Raw genomic sequence first — 21557 nt, forward strand, 5'->3', positions numbered from 1 at the left:
CAAGTTGTAACAGGACTGGTTCTGACCTCGGTTCTAAGGTAGGTATGGAAACAAAGATGCACACATTTGCCTCCCAAGAGAAATTTATGCTGTGAGCAATTACAATTTCCAAGCAAGCATTATTGCATTTCGCTGCGTCAGTCAATGTTTCCAAAGAATAGCGCCAAAATATTCAAAAGCTGGCAGTTGTCAGGGCAGATAACGACCATTTGGTTTCCTTGGAGATTTTCCTTGAGTCCCAGACTTTCCAGATAACTTCTCGTCCGTGATGGATTTTTCCACAACTCCAACAAAGGTATTTCACGAGGATCTAGACTTTTCCATGGAGAACATATACAGCCCATCTGCGTGTAAAACTGAAAAAAAAAAGATGGTTGTGTCTTTTGAAACTCATTTACACAATTTGCCGACAGAACATCTGTGTGTTTCGGCTCTTGTTTTCTTTTCTCGCAGGCGAATTAAAAGCTGAAAGAAACAGATGGTCTCCCAGGTGATTATACGAAATGTCCCCCTTAACAAATCTCTATGATATCTAGCTATGGTTTTTCCAAGCTTCCACGACCGCAATCGTAGTGTGTCCTACAGGCAAGCGCACGAAAGACTCGCGCACTCCCAGATTTTGCTGATCAAAATGAAATGGGCCATTTTCACGTGGGTTTTCCATGGTAAGCATCCCCTTCAAAGCCTACGGTTTTATAAGCGTTTCCATAGCAACATGACTATGTCGCTGACATGTCATATATAGAGGATATTACACGGTGGCGAGAAGATATGAATTTTATGTGCGAGTGGCAAGAACAATATCTCACGAGTGAGCGCAGCGAGAACATAAAATTCATATCTTCGAGCTAACGTGTAATGTTCTTTTTATTATATAGACATACTGATGACGGCGTTTTTGACGATTTTCCGAAGATTTCCGACCACTTTCCAAAGATTTCCGAAAATTCTCCAAAACTTGTCCGGAGGTCACACGAACGTTGCCGAACATTTTTCGAAATTTTCCGAAGATTTCCGAAGATTATCAAAGATTGCCAAAGACTTTCGAGGAAGACCCAAAGATGTTTTGATCGTACATCAACAAATTTAAGTACAATTTACGAGACAAACTTGATATCAGTGAAATCATCAATATCCTCACTAGTGAAGATATGGAAATACGCCACCCGAGTCCCGGATGTGTTTTCGTATGAATTTTACGCGTGGTGTATTTTCCAGTAAAACACTCGTGTCTATATAATAAATCGGAGTTTTCACTGCCAGTGCTCGAGATATTTACTACGTGGACAACAATATTCTTAAACTCTTCAGAACTTACAAAAGTTTTGCCGAAAATGCCCTGCCGAAAATGATAAGATATCAAAGAACAGCACTGTTTACTGCTTAATGGACTGCTGAGGCATGGCGAAAAGAGTGTTTACATCAGTATTTAACTTTTAACCACTCACAATAGATTTCTAAAATCCCATACCAGTTCTTGAAGACAGACAACTTCTGTAGCAAGAAGCTGGGATACACTTCTCCCCTGTTGCTCTGTTATCACACCTGTGTAAAAAAAAGTAAGAAAAAGAAGTGGGAAAAAATTTACATGGTTTGAACTTCACTTACTTTATTCTCCTAATTAGAGCTGTGCATACTTTCTTCATTCTCAAATATCTGAGGTGTGTTCGTCACATGAAACTTGACCATATTTGCAACGCAATCTCTTTCCCCACTTTCTAATGGGTCCCTTCCATTCATAGAGTTCTAAGTTTCTACTACAAAGGAACCATTATTGCATGCTGGGCAGCTGTAATTTATGCTACAGTATTATAGAAGAAAGAGCCCTTTGAAACTGATTTACCTTTAACAAGAACTGTGAAAAGTGCTTCTAAAATCCGCAAACTTTCTTGGCAGTTTTCAGGTTGAAATACAATTTGTTCCTCATATTTATCGCCATCATCTGCTTCTTGTGGTGGTACCAGTATAATACCAGCCCCTCTCAGAAACGAGGCTAAGATAGATGAACTGGATATTAGACACGGAGGAGGGTTTGAAATCACAAAAGATAAATCAACCAGTTGAATCTCACTCTTCTCTTCTGTCTGCAAGGACAATGAGCAAAACTTATTTAAATTTTGATTAAAAGGCAATTATTCTACCAGAACGTGAATAGGAAAATTTTTAAGTTACCTGAAATTTCTTCATAGTTTTCAACAAGAATTGCAATGCTGCCTTCCTGTCATCTGGGGTAGGGAAACTAAACAACTTTCGCAAAGCAGGTTGCCAAAAATGCTTTGTTCTCATCCCTCGCACTTGTGATGTTAACCAGCCAACAAACTCAAAGTCCAGTTCTAAAATTTCACATGGAGGTTAGTGATGTTGTTTTTGTTCAATTACAGTCACTTTGACAGACTTCAAGAAAAAATTATGACTGGCACAATATCCATGGTTAAATTCTCTTCCTAGGTATTTAGGGTGTTTTTGATGACTAAACAACAAAAATAAACAAACAAAAAAATGACTGAGATATTAGTGCCTTGGTTTGCCTGTTACTAGCCATGGCCCTCAGTTAAGCTTTAGTTAACATTCTTAAAAAGTTCAAAAGGATTGCTTCACATGTACCAACCTTGAGCATAAAATGTTCCAGGGTTGTAATTTGTTCTGTAGGGATTTGGTGATATCAGCTTGACATCGTATCTAGGTGTACCAAGAGTCCCATCCTTGTTCAGTGGAATGCAGCAAACACTAAATGCTCTTGCATCTCTTGTATCTAAACTGATACAACATCTGTCCAAAGACTTTGTACAAAGTTTTATTTGATTCTCCAATGATGTTTTGTCTTTGCCAAGCCACACAGATGAAGAGTATTCTCTTGACGGATAGTAATAAAGTCTCTCAGAGTACAAAACCTGAAAGAAAATCATTTGCTATGATGAACAGTAAGAGAGTTTGAATCAGGGAGTTCAATGTAAAGGGAGAGGGATGGGTAAGGATAGTAACTTTACTTTAAGCTGTAAACACAGGGAGTGGTTGCCCAATCTCCTGAGCCACGGGCTCATGACAAAAATGCATGACCAGGTGGGATGGCAGAGTGATATCAGAAGTGGCTTGTTGAGCAACAAAGACCTGGAAATAACTTCACCCACTTTCTTGCCTGGAACCAGAAGGTTATGACATCACAAAGAGTATTCACAGGGATAGATCCATCATTTAGAAAGGGGGGATATGTCAAATGGGGTTACCAGAGGGCTTTGACTTTCCCCCACCCCTTGGGAAATAAATCGTTATTTATCAGATCTGGTGATTTATCCCTGGGACAATGTTCCATTCCTCCATTTTTTTGCAGCCTACTCCCAGAGAAAAGCCACTACCAATATTTTTTAACAATGATCAAAATTCACTTTGAGCGCACGCGAAAAACAGTCACGGCTCTCTAGCTAGCCTCCATTATAAGCTTACTCCCTACCTTGCATACAACATAAATGGAAGTTTTTCCAGAAAGTCGTGGCAACTCTTGATCAACTCTCAACTTGCTTATTCTTGCGGAAAGTTTAACAGGGTCTACGTACTCAATCTGAGTTGTCCCTAGATCAATCCAGCTGAAGAGTTTGCCTTCTGGACGTCCCACAAATTCATCAACCAAAAACTCGTTCACTCGGCGCGTAAAAGGCGGCTTCAGTGCAATAAGGTATCTATCTACGTTCTTCTTTGAACTACTGTGCAAATGCGGTCTCAAAATGTGCAATATATCAGTGGTTCCAGCTGTTAAGATCCCTCCATTTTTGCGTAAACTTCCAACGTATTCGAAGTTATCGCGATTGTGTTTTACAAACGCCGACAACAGTTCGTAGAATTGATGGTTTGCTTCCCGCGGGATGGCGAAAAATTCTCCATACCCGGGATATAACTGTGAAGCAATGTTTCCCAAGGCGTTTCTTTCGTACAATTCGTTTGACTTGTCTAGTGTGCCTCCATCTCCTAAGTAAGATTCCCCTCTGTTTACTTCAATCGTATCGTCCACCATTTTGTTACCAAGTTTGTTACGGTCATTGTGTGACCACTTCATAAATGGAGGGTGGGGAGGGTCGTGGGTTCCATTTCTTTTCGGTTAGTTGTCTTATCAGTGTGCAATTACGGGAAAGGCCAGCACATGCAAAACAACTTTCTGCTGTTACTCTCAGCGCATTTATATCTAACCACAGGTCACCTCAGCCAGGGCAACTATAAAATCCAAGACAGAGAAGGGTTGATCTTTATCGGAACAGGGGGAGAGAGTGTATCAATAATTCTCCTTGTCACTAGTCTATGAGCAAACAAATGCTATGAAAGGAAATACTGTAGAAGGTGTCTGGGCTACTTGTCTCTTCGTACAACACTAATAGGAACTAGAAAAACGTTTGATGGCATGGACCACACTACAAGCACAGTGTTTACCTTCTCTCACAAGGGGTCCTGTTCGCCTGATTCTCAGACAGTCTCAGGTTGATCACTATCACCGAGGGAAGGGAGTGACAGCGAGTGACCTCGGACTGTCTGAAAATCAGGCTGGGGTTCCTGTTTGTTCCTGACAGAAATTTGTAAAGATGATGAACATTTCAAGCCATGTCAGTTGTCCCACTTGTCTGTTTGTGTCTGATGGATAAGATTCCTTTTGTGACCAGTCCAAGGACAAAGCCTGGGCAAAGTACTTCAAGAACTTTGGAAGAGGAATTGGAAGTAGAAACATCATTCTTAAATCCTCAGCAAGTCTGTAGCCTGTTCCAGGGTCTCAGAAAATTCACAGAGATATGATGTGACAGTATGATATATCTAAATAGCAGAGGACAAAGAGGGAAAAGAGACAGAAGGCCAGGGATTTAATAATAATATTCTACTTTTTTCTGTTTGATTCATCAGCATTGACTTTGAGTGCTAGCCGTCTAGTCTGTGGCACAGATAATGATAATTGTTTTGAAAAAATATATTGTATTTTTAAACTTGAAATATTATATTTACAAAACTCTGTTTAAATTCTCACTTATTTACACATCTACAAATCAAAACTGTATTTCACGCAGGGGCTGCTTTCCTCAGAGCCAGATAACCACTGACAATGTCCATGGGCAAACTACGGATTGAACCAAACTCCATAGAGTTGTTGTATTGTATTCCTGTCCTTGGGTCCTTGTATTTCGCCTGAAATTCACAACAATATCTCTTACTTATTTTAACTACTATCCAGCACCAAAACAAAATTACAAATATATGCTCAATTATTTTTTCATTTTTAAACACCTACTTGTACATAATAAAATTATTTTATTCTTGGTTAAATAGTAACTACTTATTAACCGAGAGTGAGGTCTTTACGAGAAAATCTCAGACTGCGACCTTGCCATATTGACAGAGTGATAGCGAGCTTAATACGATAAGGTTTAGGTTTGAGATTTTTCTGCTAAGACCATATGTTCAAGGTTAATAAGTTGTTTATTATACGGCTTTTTGCTTTGTTTTTGCAAGCCTGTAATCGGCCCGTGGGCATTATGGGAGAATAATGCCCTACAATAAGCCAATCAGAGGGCACGTTATATTGGCTACGAGAGAAAACCATATAATAATAGCCCGTAATAAAAATTGTAAGTCGTTGACATTTTCAGATAGTTACACTGAAATCTTTAGATACTTACTGGTAAGCCTGAGAGGTCGGCATACTTTTTGGCTGGTTTAAACGAAGGTGGGGCATCTACACTGCTATCTATACACAAAAACAAAACAGGATTTTACAATTTTCAGCCTTAATATCAACGACAAAATGTGTTGTTCCAGAAAATGTTCATACTCTCCTCACAAAAATTCCAGTTTTAGTTTGTACATGTACTCTCCTTTTAAAATTTTAGTTTTTGAGACCCCTTGCCCTTGGAATTAATTCTAATAACCCTCTCTGAAGTGGGTATGGAAATTTGCAGAAACCACACAATTTATCTAGTTTACCATTCTCAAAAGGGTGGTATTGCAATAATCCCAGTCAGATCAATTCATGGAAAAGAAACTTGGGGAGTGGGGTGGGAGGGGGGAGAAGGGGGCAGTAAAATTCCAAGATGTCCTAAATTATGGAAACCATAATCAAGTGCCAGTCCTTTGAGATCTCAGCTTTGGAAGAAAACAACGACTTGCTACTTTTAGAACTGGATCATGTGTACTAAAGGGATCCATGGTTGAGTGTCGATTGATACCCCTGATCGATACTCTCTATTGACATCTCAATCGGTACTCAATTGACATCTCTTGAAATTGATACTCTGTCGACACTCAATCAACATTTGATCAACAGTTGATCGATAGTTGGCTGAGTGTCAACCAACTCATATGCAGCTATCGAAATTTAGTTGACTGCTGACCAAGGTGTCGATGTAGTGTTGATTGAGTATTGATCGAATGTCAATCGAGGGTATCGAATGAATGTTGAACAACGGTACTTATCGAATGTCGATCAAGGATCAAGGTATCGATCAAATGTTGATCAAGGATATCAATCAACACTCAACCATGGATGCCTTTAGTATACATAATCTTTCGAACTTGCATGTTGGGTCATCCTGTTTCCAAGGAAGTCCTCTCTCCAATGTCATAATCTGTTTTAAATTTTTCCAGATCTTTTTCCTGCCTGCATTAACCCCTGAGTGCTATGTTAGAAAAAAACAAACACAGCGTTAGTGACATAACCCTTAACAAACTACAAAAACTAAGCTTAATTTGAAACCTAATAAGCTTAAAATAATTTCTAAGCTTACTATATTTCCTTCTTCTTTTATATTTCAAGTTTATTATCTTCTCTTCCCTTTTCAGCTACAGTTCTTGAAGATAACATATAAGTTGACTTGCCTCGAAATTAGTATCTTTGAAGACAAACTGTCCATTGGGTTGAACACTCGCCTCGCTGACAACACTGTAAGACGACGGACTGCTTGACGTGGAGTCCAAATCATCGGCCACACAGGGCTAAAAGGGAAAAAAAAATCTGGTAATAAATTAAACTATAACGCTTCACCAATGAATTAACTTACTGTTATTGGTCTTCTGCGCTTGCTTGGAGCAGCAGGCGCAACGGCAGGGCTAGCTGCACGCTTCGCCTTTTTACTTCTGCTCGAAGGCCTACTCGACGCCATCTTGGTTAACATGGAAGTGTGGCAAGCTTTTCGTAGTGTACGTATGACAACGAGGCTGTCGTACTTTTCAAAATGGCGCCCGGGTGAAGAGTTGTTGATGTCGTGAAGGCAGTTGTCAATGGGCGATTTTCTGGAATGTAATGATGTAGTTAACCAACTTTTGCTTGAATGAGTGGAAGGGATCTTAGGAAGTTCGTAAACTTCCACAGAAGTGCCATCGGTGCCGCAGGTATGGATTAATTCAGGAACGAAAAAACCTATTTGGATAAAAAAAATCAGGCCCTTAACTTTTAACTCAGTTTCACTGTTGGCGTGGAGAAAGAAGAAAAAATTTCCAGCACAACCAATTCCCACTTAATAGAAATAAAAAATGAGTTTATATCCGCATACCAGTGATGCTACTCTCATCAGAAAACTGGAGTTCTTCTGAAAACAGTCTGACAGTGAAAAAGCAATTTATTCCTGCAAACCAAACATATAAGTCTTTTATACTGATGTAGGTAACATCTGAAAGATTATTATTAAACTTTTTTTTTAAAGTTTTTAACTGATTTACATTTACAAACACAGTATACATAGGAAAAACTAAACAAATAAAAAGAGGAAATAATAATATTACAGCACAATACTTACTTACTTACAGTACAATATGATTTTATGCATAAATAATGTGTTAATCTTAGTCTCAAAAATATTTATATGAATTTTAGCTACTTGCTACAGTACTTAGTTTTTTTCTAAGTACATGCAGTAATAATCAATGAAAATCTAATACCATAGCAACAATACTTAAAACTATTTTTCATTTACATTTGCAGATAGTTCACTAGTAAATCGTTTTATAGAAGGACATGGCAGTAACAGATATAGGCCGGCTAATTACGACAAACTTCAAGCCATCGCTCAACTCAGAAAGGCAGCTGGTAACAAGACCTTCCAGAAGGTTGAAAAGATAACAAAAGCCAGTAAAGAGAAAAAGGAGCAGCACCTCCTTCAGCAGCATAAGGCTTGTTGGTCAAAGGAGAAAATAAGACTTCATAGCTTACAGCGGAAACTGCAAAGTGATATTGATGCCTTACGGCCTGGTAGTCCTTTAGATTACAGCTCCATAAAGGAATTTTTCCAAGATCTAGAAATTTACGAGGAAATTCTTAGTGAGGATACCAGTGAGTTTAAGAAGAGCACTATACAGCCCCTGTGGGATTTAAGAGAAGACTTGCAGTTTTGGCTTGGTGAAAACAGGGACAGAATTTTGATGGGTCAGTTGACAAGTTGATGCAGTAATATTGCTGTGCCTTTCAATAACACTGTTTAATCAATGCATTTATGTTTCGTTACTGTCAATCATCTTAGCAGGCCTCTTAGATAACAGAAATTTACTTTCGTGGGTCGAAAAGGTCATGTCTGTGGGTTGCAATTGGTCAGTTTTGATCCACTTTATTTGTACAATTTTTCGGGCTCGGTTGATTGCATCATAGATATGATTGACAGCAGCCAAAACTGGAATCATTAGCTTCAGTGCATTGTGCAGTTCCAGAAAATGTCCATAAGATGCTCCCCTCACAGAGGGGATTGGAATTTCCTGGGGGGTGGGGGATTCTGTAAGACCAAACAATTTTTAAAAAATGTATGAAACTTAATTGGAATTTCCAGAGGGGTGGGATGTGGTCTGATTAAAAAGTCCCTTCCATGGGGGAGGTATGGATATTTTCTAGATCTACATATTGTAAACTTCAGAGTTTGCATAGGCGTAATAATGACTTATTAATTCTTATGGGATCTAGTCAGCAACTTCTGCTGCTTCTGGTCTTTCCTTTACATTCAGGTGTTGCTGAGAAAGAACACTCAGAGGTTCTACAGGTTGTGGAATCAGTCAAGATGCAACAACAAGGAGTGATGGAAAAACTGCAAATGGAACAAAACCAGCTTGAAGAAGAACTTGATGGTATGGCGTTACATGAAATGGTTGGATCAGGAATGATATCAGACATTGTTACAGACACAGGAATTCCTGATGAAGCATATACCTTGGAGTGTCCTGACGAACATTTAAAGATGACTGTACTGGAAGAGTTTCTTCTGCTGGACAAAAAATATGAAGCTCAGTTAGAATACCTGAATATCAAATATCGACATACAAAACAGTTAGTACAAACATTACTTATAAATATGAGTAGTTTTGGGCAAGAAATCCCTGTATCTAAGGCCTATTCTGAATGTTGTGCTACTGCCATGCCAAACTAAATTCAAGAATTAAATTTGACTCAAGCACGGCATTAGCATGACATTTGAAACCACTTAGTTTGGCTTACTGAATTAAGTTTGGCACAACCATTTAGCATGGCATGTCTTGCCGTGCCATAAGGTAGTAGAACAACTTGGCTTCAAACAGCATGCTCTTGCTGTGCCAAACAGAACTCAGAGCCTGCTGCATCAGCTGCCATTGCTTTCTATCATTTAAATGGTCTTCAGCAAAGCAAACTTCTTCTAATCTTCGGCGTGACCAAATTAAATTCAACATTTGAAACCACTGGTGTTCTTTTGTCATGCCACTGCGTGGGCCAAATTCATTTGAGTTCAGTACAGCAGTACTTAGCACAATGTTTGTACTAGGCCTAACCTTCACTATTTATTAACAAACAATAATGTTGTTATTTTACTATATTTTAGAGGCACTACAGGAGGATGGTCAAAACATGATCATCTCCATTTTGTTCATCTAATGGAACAGTATCCACCTGAACTACCAAACAGAAGGATGCTTTATATCGACAGAATGTTAAGAGAACTCTCACATAAAACTCGTTCACAGCTGGTAAGGAATTATGATGAAATCAATGTTTTGACAAAATTCTGAAATGTGACTTACGTTGTTACAAGGGAGAGACAAGGAAAAAAAATTGCAATAGAGTAGCATCCCAGGCACAGGGAATAGTGACTGTTCCACTGCTCTCAAAGCTAGTCTGATAAGCCACCAAATCTAGTAAAGGTGAGGTCATGTCAGGCCAGTGGCTCATACAGCCAGAGCCTATCCTGGTTTCTGTAGCATGAAGCTCCCCCCTGAATAGGATACTAGTCCATCGCAGCGTTACCTCCCAGCATTAAATTTGCTGTACCCATTTATACATCTGGGTAGATCGAGAGAGGCACTGCAAGAGTAACATGTCTTGCCCTAGAACACAATGCAATGACCCAGGCCAGAGCTTAAACTTGGAACACTCCCCAGGCTCCAGATCCAGGCTCCAGAATGCTAAAGCATAAGACCACCATGCCTCCACACCAAATCTGGCAAAAAAAGACCTGATCTAGCCTACTCTCACTGATAAATTATGAAATGTTTTAGGTTGAACATGAAGAGTGGTTTCTTGCACACAAATTTTACCAAGAGCAATTTCACAGCACACTTCGTGCCTGGGCCCACGACAGGGAAGATCTGCTGATGAAAGTGAAAGCAACATTCGTTGATGCGTGGGCAGCTTATGAAGAGGCTGCAGAGAAAGCCAAAACAAGAAAGAAACAGGAACATATATGCCAAGAACTCTACGAGAAGGTTTATCTGAGTTCATTGTTTTAAGACTTACTATAAGTAAATGTTGATTTTTAATTAAAACCTAGCAGGGAAAAATCTCATTCAAAAAAGGAAACATAAAAAAACAAGGAACAAGCCAATTAATCAAAAGTTGAAATGTTTAACTGTTCAGAAAAATGTATAAATTGACAGAGTGACATAAAAACTTGTGGTGTTGAAAATCAATGTATAAGTAATTTTTTTTTCTCTTGAGGTACTTGCATTCCGTGAGCAGAAACTTGAGGCACTAAGGCTTCAAGCTGCTATTGCTGCACAACAACAGGAAGAGGAAGAAGAACAACTACGAGCTGCCGAGGAAAAAGAGAAGAAACGTAGAGATATGCAACACAAACAAGTAAGATATTTAACAGGGTTAGTAAGTAGTATCAATTGATAAGATTGGTGAATTGTTTCAATTCTGACCTAACAACAGGCTCTTGAAATAGAGGCAATTTGTACAACTTCAACTTCAACTTCACTTTATTTTGCGCTTCCAGTTTTGTACAGATAAATTTGTATCCCTACCATCGAAAAATTTCACGTAATTTATTTATAAATTATTAAAAATTCTGTATTTTTTCCTCTCATTTTAAGATCCAGGATTTCAGGGAGCAGAAGGAGAAGGAAAGAGAAATCTCTGCACAGGAACAGAGAAGAAGGCTGGCAGAATTACAAGAAAAAATGGCAGAACAAGCTGTGTTAGATCGAGAAAGGTACTTTACAACTAGAAATTACTTAAGTCCAGCAGCCTTTAAGACCTGAATCACAGCTAGATTATGCTAGTTATAGCTCAGTAACAGCATGTAGCTTTTGTCCACAGCTATTTTTATTTAATCGCTTTTGGGGCAATATATGCCCTTTTGCATGAAATCTTTCAATTGTCCCTATTTTTTGCAGGGTGCAATACCGCAAGGAGCAGTTGCAGTTACAGCAAGAAGCAAAGCAGCAAGCAAAAGAACTAGCTCTGGAACAAGAAAAGGAAAAACAGAAACGACTGGACAAACTTAGAGAACAGGCATGTGGTGTCATTGTTATTGTATTTTAGGGTATCACCACAGGCCCTTACACCAGTCAATCTGTATAATGTAAAATTCCAATGATAAACCATGTTACTAACGAAAGGCTTTAACTTTTTGCCGGGTATATTTTTGGGAGGGCTTAAAGGACCTGTCAGCTTCCACCACTTTTGATGCCATTGAAATTATTGATATTGCAAGGTGAAGGGAAATCTTATTGCTTTACAGTAAGGTGTGTTCCTGAAAGTATGTTTAATTATCTTTGGTTGGTTCACAGTGATTTCCTTTGTTTTGACATGCTCCGTATAAAATATAATTATATTCAAACTCTATCAAGTAAACAAAAACAAAGGTTTGGCTGACTAGGGTCCTTTAATATCACTTGGGCTCAATATTGGATCAAATCGTGATGTTCAAAACTAAGGCTTTTCTGCATGGGTATATTTTTTGGCGGGCCTAAATTATATCACTTGAGCTTATTATTGGAAAGAATTTTCATGTTAACAACTAAGACCATTCTGCATCCATGGCATTTTTTGGAAGGGCATAATATCACTTAGGTTTATTATTGGAAAGAATTTTCATTGTGTTTCAAAAATGTTTGGGTTGATGTTACATGTATGTAAACCCTGCCAAACTTTATAGAAGAGATGATGCATGTAAAACAGTTTAGGAACACACAAGAATGCTGCACATAATGAGATAAAACACAAAGTAGGTTCTGTGTTTGCATTTGGGGGGCTTGTTATCAGAAATTTGGGGGACAGAGGGTGTGGAAATAACTGAAATTTTACAGTAGTTGGAAACTCTGCTCAAGTACACCTCTGTTCTGGTTTTCAATGTAGGTTCAAGTTCATGTAGAGGATGATCCCCACAGGGTGTTTAAACCAACTGAGGTAGGTGAAACTATCATTTGTGCAGTTTTAAAATAAGATCTGAGACTCATTTGTCTGTTAATGACACAGATTTTGGCATTATCTGTTGAGATGAATCTAAACTCAACCTTTCCACACTATGAGATCCATTCCATTCATCATGGTTATGGTTATGTTCCACAGGCATCCCAAGCTCGTGTGGCCAGTATGTACGAGGAAGAACTTGACCTTCAGCATCCTCTCTATGCTGTCCATGGCTACGATGAAAAGCAGGTTAGATGCACCTATGCCACATTTCTCTTTTTTTGAACTTCCTCACCAAGGGACACTGTACTTCTTCCAACTGAATAATTCCTTGGTCTAGACAATGTGTCACATTCAATGTCATAAATTATAAAATGTAAAACTAATCTTGGAAACGTTTGGATGTATACCAGGGCTTTACTTGGCTGTAGCTCATTTCACTCCACCTATCTTCCCCCCAACCCCCCGCTACTAATGGGGGATCCAGATGTGCTCCAAGGGGGTAGGGCTAACCCCCCTGAGTACCTCCCGTAGTTCCCCCCCCCCCCCCAAAGAAAGACACCTCCTGTTATGAAAACTGAAAGTGCCCCACAACGGCACTTAGCAACTGGAAGTAATTCAGATCTGCTTTCTCTTGCCATTAATATTGCTTGATGATCCACGGAGGAAGTGAAGAACTGCTCCACTACATGTACTGAGTTGTGTTCACAAGTGAATGCCTCATTTGATTGTGATGAGTTTACACTGCAGTGTTCTTCCGTTATTTTAGGTGGCAGGCGACAAAAGACTGAGAGTTGAGAATGCCCTGAGGGAAGCAGGGATCCATAATACTGATTATGCAAGATGGATTATGGCTACAATAAAACCACCCCACGAACCACGCAAGGATCAACATTCAACCCTGTTCAAGTATGAATGAAATCATTTCTTATGTAATATATCAAACACAAAAGAGCATGTTTGACCACATTTCCAAATGCAGAGAAAAGGTTTGAAAATATAGCACATAGCAGGGTGTTTTTGACAAATTCGAAGTGTTCAGAAATGTGGTCAAAAGCAACAATGAACATTTGGTTAGTTTTCATCCAGGCGTTTTTATTCTTGATGAGCTTAACCCACATGACAATTATGTTTCTTGAAAATGTAATTTTTCACTCTACAACAAAAAATTGGCATCCTCATAAACAGTCCTCTCAAGAATAATTCTACAGTTAAGGCTATAATCATTAATATGTGAAGTCTCTCTCGAATATAAAGCACTGCCGTGAATTCAAGTGGACTCTCATATCCAGTTTTCGTGTATCTGATTTTTGATTGAGGGGAGAATGGATGCCTTCGCCCTTTGTGTGACTCCATGCAAGCCTTGATGCACTCTCATATCCAGTCTTATCTCAACTGAAAAGGCTGCACATGAAAAATGGCTGTGATCAGGACTAATTTACTAACTAATCACTCCTTAATGGTGATTGATTTTCCCACAATAAATTTGATCCAGAGAATTGGACCAAATGTATAATATAATTGACACTTAAATAAAAAGACATCTGTCACTAATTTTAATATTGAGTGTCTTCAAAAACAAGGAATTTATCATTGTTTGTTTTGTTTTTCATTTAGATATGACTGATGGGAGTGTAGAGAAGCTGTGAAGATGTCAATATCTGTCATTTCTTCCTTTCCCATCAGTTTTTAAACTGATGAAAGACTTTTGGTGCATCAACTGCTTTAAAAGACCTATAGGTGTAAATAATTATTTATTATAAGAAACATCAAATCTAACTGGATTGGAAAAAAACAGTATGGGTTCAACATTTTCAAAAAACAAAAGCTGCCCTGTTCACCCGAACATCCAACAAGGTTTTTATATCTGTGCATGAATTCATATCATTGTCTGTACATACAACATTATTAAATGAGTTCTTGACAAAGTTGGTTCCTAGTTTGTTATCAAATGAAAAGATGGGGTCCTAGGTAATTTCCTCACTTAGAGCTTAGAACTTAGACCCCCCGCCCCCCTCCCACAAACTTTCTTGAGCCTTGCAATGCATAAAATAAATTGCAGAAAATTGGGGAGTATGTACGAAGTACATGACCTAATTGAAAGTTTTTAAAGAGGGCAAGGCAACATATTCTAGGAAGGTCACCCTTCCTCAAAGTAAACCTAGAGATCCCTGCTAAAAATGCAATGATAAATAATGTACACTGATTTTATTGTTTTTACAAATTTTTTGATAAGACGGATTACATAAGAAATATTGTCTTTATCTGAAATGCAAGGTTCAAATATTAAAATCCTGGGTACCTTCCAGAAACAAGAAATGAAATACAGTACTGAAAAGTTGATTTCATTCTAAGTCAAATTTCCAATATTGAATTTCATTACTTTGTTTATGGGAGGAAAACTTGATGCAGTTTGACTGTAACTTTTATAATAACTTAAAAATATTTACACTTGTGCAATTTACATAAATGCTTGGGAAGGTTTTCTCTTAGCACCCTGTTCATAATCAAGTTGTCCATGTAAAAAGGTTGTCTTTGCAATTAAGTTCTTTTAAAAATGTTCCTTTCAACTGTTCTGCTTCCTGATAGTGCTTCCACTGCCCACATGTGATGCTGTGCTCTAAGTTACTTCCACTAGGGGTACAAATTTTGTCCTCTGTCTCAAGGGTTGCAACATTGAAGGCCACTGATGGCTGGTGTGCAGAGAAGGTGGCCTTAAAGTCCCCATTTTGAGAGGCCTTCAATAGGTGACACAGTTCATACATACACCCAGGCAGTAAGGATCCAGAAATCTCCAGACTGTATAACTAAAAGCAAACTGTACAAATCACTTTAGATCTTTTACCGTCCAATTGTACCATTCAGAAATTTCATTCTCCCAACCCACTTTTTTCTCATGGAAGGGAAACGAGAAATTGGAAATTGATCACAACCATTTACCTGCTTCATTCCCTTGGCTTGTTGGTGTTTCAGAATGCCTTGGTTGACCCTCAGACTTTTTAAGGTAGCACCGTCAAATGCGACAGGAGCTAGAAGTGTTGGTGGCACTTGCGCTTGTGGTCCTGTATTAGCTGTTAAACTCTTGCAGTTGAGTAGGAAGTTAAATAGAGCATGTGTATCAGCTCCTTTCACCAGCACAGTTGAGGTTGGTTGTTGATCAATGGTTCTGAGGTTGTTTCTTTGATGCGGTGTAACAGTCTTTGGGTTAAGTAAGGGAAACTGTTCTTTATCGAGGCCCATGCTTTCTAGCCACTCTCGCTTGTCACTGTGCTCGTCATCAGAGCCATCCCCAGGCTCCCTTTCCTCCTCTTCATCTGAGTCGTCATCTTGCGATTCAGATCCGGTCTCTTTCTTTCCTCTGTCTTCCAACTGTGGCATAGTGAAGATGACACCTGTACAGTAATGCCATGCGCCAAAGTGAGACATGAAAGCAATTGTATGGTTAAAACTAGACAAGTTGTAGTTTAACAAGTCCAGGAAGGATTTTAATCCAAACAAATTCTAATAAGCTGATTCTATAAAGGGGACAAGATATGCCATGACCAAATGGCTTAAGCTATTATTTTGTATTTTCTTGAGGTCTGATTTTTCTCATCGCAGGGTTCAGCCTATAATTTACAGACAAACACACTGCTAATGGGACATTGTTTAGGCCTAACACTTTGGTATCATTTGCAGCTCCCTGACTCTAATATACCCCAGTACCCATCCCCCACCTGCCCCGTCCCCATCTCAATGGACACGCTCTGCGAGTCGTACAACTCTGCTGACTTCTATTTACCTTCGTTTCGAAGTACATCGCGAAAACCTTTAGTCGTTGGTGTAATAAGCACTTGTAGAGCTCCATCTCTGTTTATTTCTGCAGCCTGAAAGAGCATAGTGTTTTGAATTCCAACCAGATAAAAATACGGACAGAAACCAACTCGCACCAGGTTGAAAACAGAGCGAAAACTGGACACCCAGTCGCTGTGAAGGGAAGAAGCGATTTCATTCGTAATTTGAAGGTCTCTTTTCGAACCACTTTTTCCATCAGCGGATTTTCGTGGGAAAAGTTCGAGCCAAGGTAGAGAAGGATGCGCCCATACTTTAGTGAAAGAACAAAATGACGAAGGATAACCGTTGATTGAATTTTCAAGTGATTCATCCGCCGAATCGCATTCCTTTGTTTGGCAGCGAACGAAGTTCAACAAGCCTTGACCCTCATCCCGTGTTTTAAGCGTTCCACACCAATTAAACGACTTGGAAGAAGTGAATCGTACTTTAGACTTTAAACTCCAATCTAAAGGAAAGCTTTCTGAACCTTCAACCTCCTCTGTCGGGGTTTCTTCTTCGGTTTGTTCTGCAATAGCGTTGCCCGTATCGAATATTTTTTCGCATGTATTTTCCTGTACAATCTTCGCTGATTGATGCGTGTTTCCTGAGATATTTTCGAGATTCTCGTCCAAACCGTCGAGGACATTAAAGAGCCTGCACTCCGATGTTTTCGCATCAGAAGTGAGATTTGGCTTTTTTCTTGGGGAACACCTGAAAGGATTCGCTCGCTTCAATGACTGAGTGCGGCCATCTTGAACAGAGCCGTTGATCGGTTTCAGAGCATTTGAACTCCTAATCGCTGGGTTTTGCGTGGACTTCTTCTTCTTAATCTTCAACTTTATAACACTTGAAGGTTTTGCAAGCCGGATGGGTCCAGCTGGAGAATATTGTGACATATTTTCTAGTGATATAGTTCTTCCCAAAAACGAAAAACTCTAATAATAAGTTTTACAAATTCCGCGCCAAACGAATACATGACGTCACTTAGACTAGTGCCCAAGCCTACACGCCATCTTTCATTCACAAATATTCAGAAACATTTGCCACATTTGCAAAAATCCCCGATGTAGTGTACGAGGAAAGATTTTGAACGTTATTATTACCAAATTACTTGCATATCTATGATATTCAAGATCATTGTTTACATTTAATTTGGAGATCAAAATACAACACCTACGGGTTGGTACGTCCATGTGTTCTGATTTTTGTGTAAAATCAGATAAAATGGCTGTACGGTTTCTTTGTTCGCGTAAAATTTGCAATATTGCACTGAATAACTCAAGAGTTGATTGTGATAGAAGTATGCAATTCAGTTAGATCAAAAGCTAATGATTGACATAATTAAAGTTTATGAGAGAATCTTGGTGTAGAAAGGTTGAATTAATATTGCACTGAATAACTCAAAAGTTGATTCTGATAGAAGTATGCAATTCAGTTAGATCAAAAGCTAATAATTGACAGAATTAAAGTTTCCATGAGAAAATTAAGACGTGAGAGAATCTTGATTTAGAAAGGTTGAATTGATATGGTTGAATTGCCTTCTCAGTCAAAATAGTCCCCACACTGTCTTTGTAAAAAGAAACTCGTCTTCTTGTCGAGAACTGCTTCAGTGTAAATGATTTACTGGTTGATTTAGAGCTTGATCGGGCCACTCCAGGAGATTTGCACTTGCTTGGTCAAATAATACAAAGCTTATCTAGTTGGCGTAATTGTTTCAAGTTTTGTTGAACTTCAAACAAAGCATTTTCTGGATTCTTTTCCCTATTGACTGCTTCCATTGTATTGAGAAACTACGATGCATGACTCCACCCAACTTCTTGCAAACTGAAGTACTGAGTGTGACAGACACGAAATAACGTTTTTACTTCGAAAAACCCTAATCATTTTCGGAGTGTTCTTTAATCGCGCAAGGAAAATTTAACTCTGGCTGTCTGCTCTAGAAAGATTTGCTATGTCAAGTACTGCTGGTCGGATACACTGAAGCGGAACATCCAATGAGCCGACATACACAGGCGCACTATGATGTTGATAATCAGCGCCTTTTGTCGGGAAAATCTACGAACAAAAGACGGCTCCACCGCGTCTGTGCTTATTTACTTGTGTCTTAGTGAAAACCAGCCTTGGGGCGAACTTTGCCGGTCTCCACTTAAAAAGTTCACAGCGAGGAGCCTTCTCTCCATTATCGGCTTGTATTGCGTCTGAGGAGAAAGAAGATCTCTCTCAGCCTATCGTGGAGAGCTTATTGACAAAACTAAGGTAGGACTGACCCTCCCCATTTAGCCTGCTGAACATCGCGCTCCGCGCTCGTATAGCGTGTTTCGCTCTCATTGTGTACCGCTAATCCGCCTGTTCTGCAGGCTACCCCCGTTTCAAACTAACTTGTATTGTAAACTGGTAGAGACATTGCTAAGGCCAATAGCACGAAGATCTCCACTAAAACGTGTTTATTTTACTTTCATAACAATTTATTTACCCTAGTTCATCTCCTCGGTCATGCTTGTAAATAGCCAACTGGTCTGCCTCACATCAGTTTGGATTTTCAGCCCATTGTTTTTAGCTGATATATCATGTTTCTTTCAGTTTATTTGGCATGCCTGTGAACTAGCTTGAAAGCGCATTGACCACTATAAACAACAACAGCTACTAAGGCTCAGTCTCAGTCACCAAAATTCGAACTACAAAACTATTGATCTTCCTGAGATTTTACTTAAATGATGTATAAGAGCAGCTGAAAACTAATATTCATACAAATTTTCGCTCCGAATGGGTTCTTGGTTTTGTGATACACTACGCTTGAATTTGTAAGCTTTTGCCTGACGCGGCATTTACATGACGGCCTAGAGAGCTGTCATGATGGTTAAAAAAGTGACTAATTTCGGGGAACTTGGTTATCTGAACAGTTCATGTCTTAGAAAAAGTATTATTTTAATGGTTTAGAGTTCCTCGAGGGATAAATTCACGCTTTTGTAGCAAAACTGAGTGACAGATGTTTCTGTTGGTTTCCGGCCGCCGTGTGGGTGCCTATACGGATGGGCACCAAAGCATGGCGTCTCCATACAAATCTCGATAAATTTGGGTACAAAATTTCCCCGCATATCTCGCATAAGAAAAATTGCTGTGTCCAGAATTTTGGCGAGAGTCTTTGCATATTTACCTTCTTTCATTTCCCAGATTCTGGAGTTTATCTATTGACCGGTTTTGATTTTTATTTTGATCTATTTTGAATTGCATGACTGAAAACCAGCAATTCATAACTTTTACCTTTGATGACCAAATAGCTTGAATATTTTCTTTAGCTACTTCTTTCAAAATTGAAATTTGCATACATCTTGTGGTATTTTTTGGCTTGCTTTTTTTCAGCCTCATCCGGGGACATTATGAAGTGCGTTCATCTGTTTGCTATTGTTTTTCTCTCGATGTTCCTCGTGGAATGCATCCGTGCAGCGCCACACGGACAAGGAACCAATGACTTGGAACCTTTATTCCGTGATGATGCTTTTGTTCTCAACGAGAACAATGACGAACGAGAGGTCGGTAGTATTGATATTATCAGTAAATATTTCAAGGCCCTGTTCACACTACGCCGGAGAAATTTGAAATTTTACAGTTAATAGGCCTACCGTCCATACTAATCCGTCACGAAAACGGAGCTTTTCGAAAACGCTCTTCAAACCGGAGGGATTTGAAAACGCGGCTTCGTGCAACCTCGTTCACAGGATCTCTCATCTTACCGCACCCTGGAGGGGACGGTAAAATGAGGGGACGGTAAGATGAGAGACCTTGGGAACGAGGTTGGGCTTCGTGTTTAAGGGTGGACAGAAAGCATTTTGAAAACGGAACTCTTTGATAAATGACCTCCACTCCTATCTCCTATCTCAGGTTTCCCACTGAAAAGAATACTACTTTTGATTGTTCTCGAACTTTTTTGTTTTTTATCTCAAATTTGTATTGTCACGACCGACTTCCTTCGCGTTCAACCATTATAAATGTTTCGTGGATGCGTCCAAAAACCTTAGTGAAACTTTTGTACTGTTTTGTTATCATTTTCCTTGTTTAGGATTATAAAAGATTTGAAAGGTACTGTAAAGGTGAAAGAGGCTCTTGTTGGACCACTAAGGACTGTTGCGATGATCTGGGGTGGTGAGTTTGAGTATTTTACTTTTGTTTCGTTTTTCATGTCGCATTTCTCCCGATTAGAATTTTTCGTTTCTCCTTGGTTTGATGCAAAAAATGGTGTAAGGAAGTAGACATGAATATCAAAAAAAAATTAAAAAATTAAAAAAAAAAATAACTAAACAAACAAACCAAAACACTAGCTAACTAAACTTACATACGGACAACTGGAGCATGTTTTCCGGGACGTTTTCGGCCTTGCTTTTTTTTTTTTTTTGACGGTAGATCAAATTCGAGGTTAACTAATTCAAGACTATCCAAAATCGAATGAACCCTTGACTTGACTTGAACCCTGTTCGCAAGAAAGAGTCAGTGGCCGGGCTTACACTTTCTAACTTAGTATAAATGTGTGCTAAATAGAGTGTTAATTTTTGACAGTGTATTGTGTTATTCAGGATGGCCTCCGTGTTCAATCAAAAGGTTTACTCACAAATCTTTTCCAAAACAACAGAAATTTTGAACTAAAGAGACAAGTTTACCAGCTCTCTTCCTCCGGCTGACTACTATTCCTTTTACATTCTGCTTTGTCCCTTCTACTTTGAATTAATGGGTAATGTTTTGCATTTCTTTTTCAGTCTCCCGCCCATCGGAGCATTTGGGGGTGATGGGACATGCGTGAAAAAGAGCGATTATCCAAACCGTCGATGGTAATGGATCATGCGGCTACTGACCTGAGAAAATCCTGCATTTAATGTTTTGAATAAATTCAATTAACATAGACCATCATTTCTGTATGCACTGTTTAGAATAAAAGTTGGAAAGCGGAGCCGAGTCCGACAGAATTTCCTTAAGTTTTTCGATCTAATTTTAATCCCAGACTCCCATTCAAGCGGGTGAGCGATTATTTGCTAACTGCAAACTGTCCAAATGAATTATGAAAAACTTTAATGTTCACAAGATCAAAGAAACGACATTATTAAATGCTTTTGATAATTTGGTCGGACAGAGGAAATGAATAAGG

The 21557-nt window shown here is 39.0% G+C and overlaps 5 protein-coding genes across 6 annotated transcripts; 2 read left to right on the plus strand and 3 right to left on the minus strand.

The window, feature by feature from the left end:
- Positions 1-137: 137 nt before the first annotated feature.
- Positions 138-4849, minus strand: LOC145488327 (uncharacterized). 2 transcript variants are annotated; one of them, XM_081467166.1, is made up of 7 exons: positions 4417-4849; positions 3449-4203; positions 2609-2891; positions 2173-2333; positions 1844-2084; positions 1472-1545; positions 138-356 (listed from the first exon to the last, which is right to left on the minus strand). In XM_081467166.1, the coding sequence occupies exons 2-7, from the start codon at positions 4046-4048 to the stop codon at positions 138-140; spliced, it is 1578 nt and encodes a 525-aa protein (XP_081323292.1). In that variant the 5' UTR covers positions 4049-4203; positions 4417-4849. The 2 variants fall into 2 exon arrangements, with proteins under 2 accessions (XP_081323292.1, XP_081323291.1); XM_081467165.1 differs by having other exon boundaries at positions 3449-4849.
- A 96-nt stretch (positions 4850-4945) lies between these two features.
- Positions 4946-7160, minus strand: LOC145488331 (INO80 complex subunit C-like). Its single transcript, XM_081467171.1, has 5 exons — positions 7026-7160; positions 6844-6960; positions 6545-6644; positions 5649-5716; positions 4946-5157 (listed from the first exon to the last, which is right to left on the minus strand). Exons 1-5 carry the CDS (start codon positions 7137-7139, stop codon positions 5032-5034), a joined length of 525 nt encoding a protein of 174 aa, XP_081323297.1. The 5' UTR covers positions 7140-7160; the 3' UTR covers positions 4946-5031.
- Positions 7161-7265: 105 nt separating this feature from the next.
- On the plus strand, positions 7266-14506 carry LOC145488324 (coiled-coil domain-containing protein 148-like). Its single transcript, XM_081467163.1, has 12 exons — positions 7266-7356; positions 7946-8386; positions 8953-9271; positions 9798-9942; positions 10471-10677; positions 10910-11050; positions 11290-11408; positions 11593-11710; positions 12557-12607; positions 12770-12859; positions 13380-13519; positions 14228-14506. The coding sequence occupies exons 1-12, from the start codon at positions 7296-7298 to the stop codon at positions 14235-14237; spliced, it is 1842 nt and encodes a 613-aa protein (XP_081323289.1). The 5' UTR covers positions 7266-7295; the 3' UTR covers positions 14238-14506.
- Positions 14507-14800: 294 nt separating this feature from the next.
- LOC145488325 (protein downstream neighbor of son homolog) lies at positions 14801-17360 on the minus strand. The gene is made up of 3 exons (XM_081467164.1): positions 16392-17360; positions 15551-16002; positions 14801-15417 (listed from the first exon to the last, which is right to left on the minus strand). The coding sequence occupies exons 1-3, from the start codon at positions 17317-17319 to the stop codon at positions 15118-15120; spliced, it is 1680 nt and encodes a 559-aa protein (XP_081323290.1). The 5' UTR covers positions 17320-17360; the 3' UTR covers positions 14801-15117.
- Positions 17361-18517: 1157 nt separating this feature from the next.
- LOC145488333 (uncharacterized) lies at positions 18518-21555 on the plus strand. Its single transcript, XM_081467173.1, has 4 exons — positions 18518-18679; positions 19784-19953; positions 20481-20563; positions 21172-21555. The coding sequence occupies exons 2-4, from the start codon at positions 19801-19803 to the stop codon at positions 21245-21247; spliced, it is 312 nt and encodes a 103-aa protein (XP_081323299.1). The 5' UTR covers positions 18518-18679; positions 19784-19800; the 3' UTR covers positions 21248-21555.
- Positions 21556-21557: the final 2 nt, after the last annotated feature.

The sequence above is a fragment of the Orbicella franksi genome, chromosome 5 (assembly GCF_964199315.1).
Source record: "Orbicella franksi chromosome 5, jaOrbFran1.1, whole genome shotgun sequence".
Classification (NCBI taxonomy): Eukaryota; Metazoa; Cnidaria; class Anthozoa; order Scleractinia; family Merulinidae; genus Orbicella; species Orbicella franksi.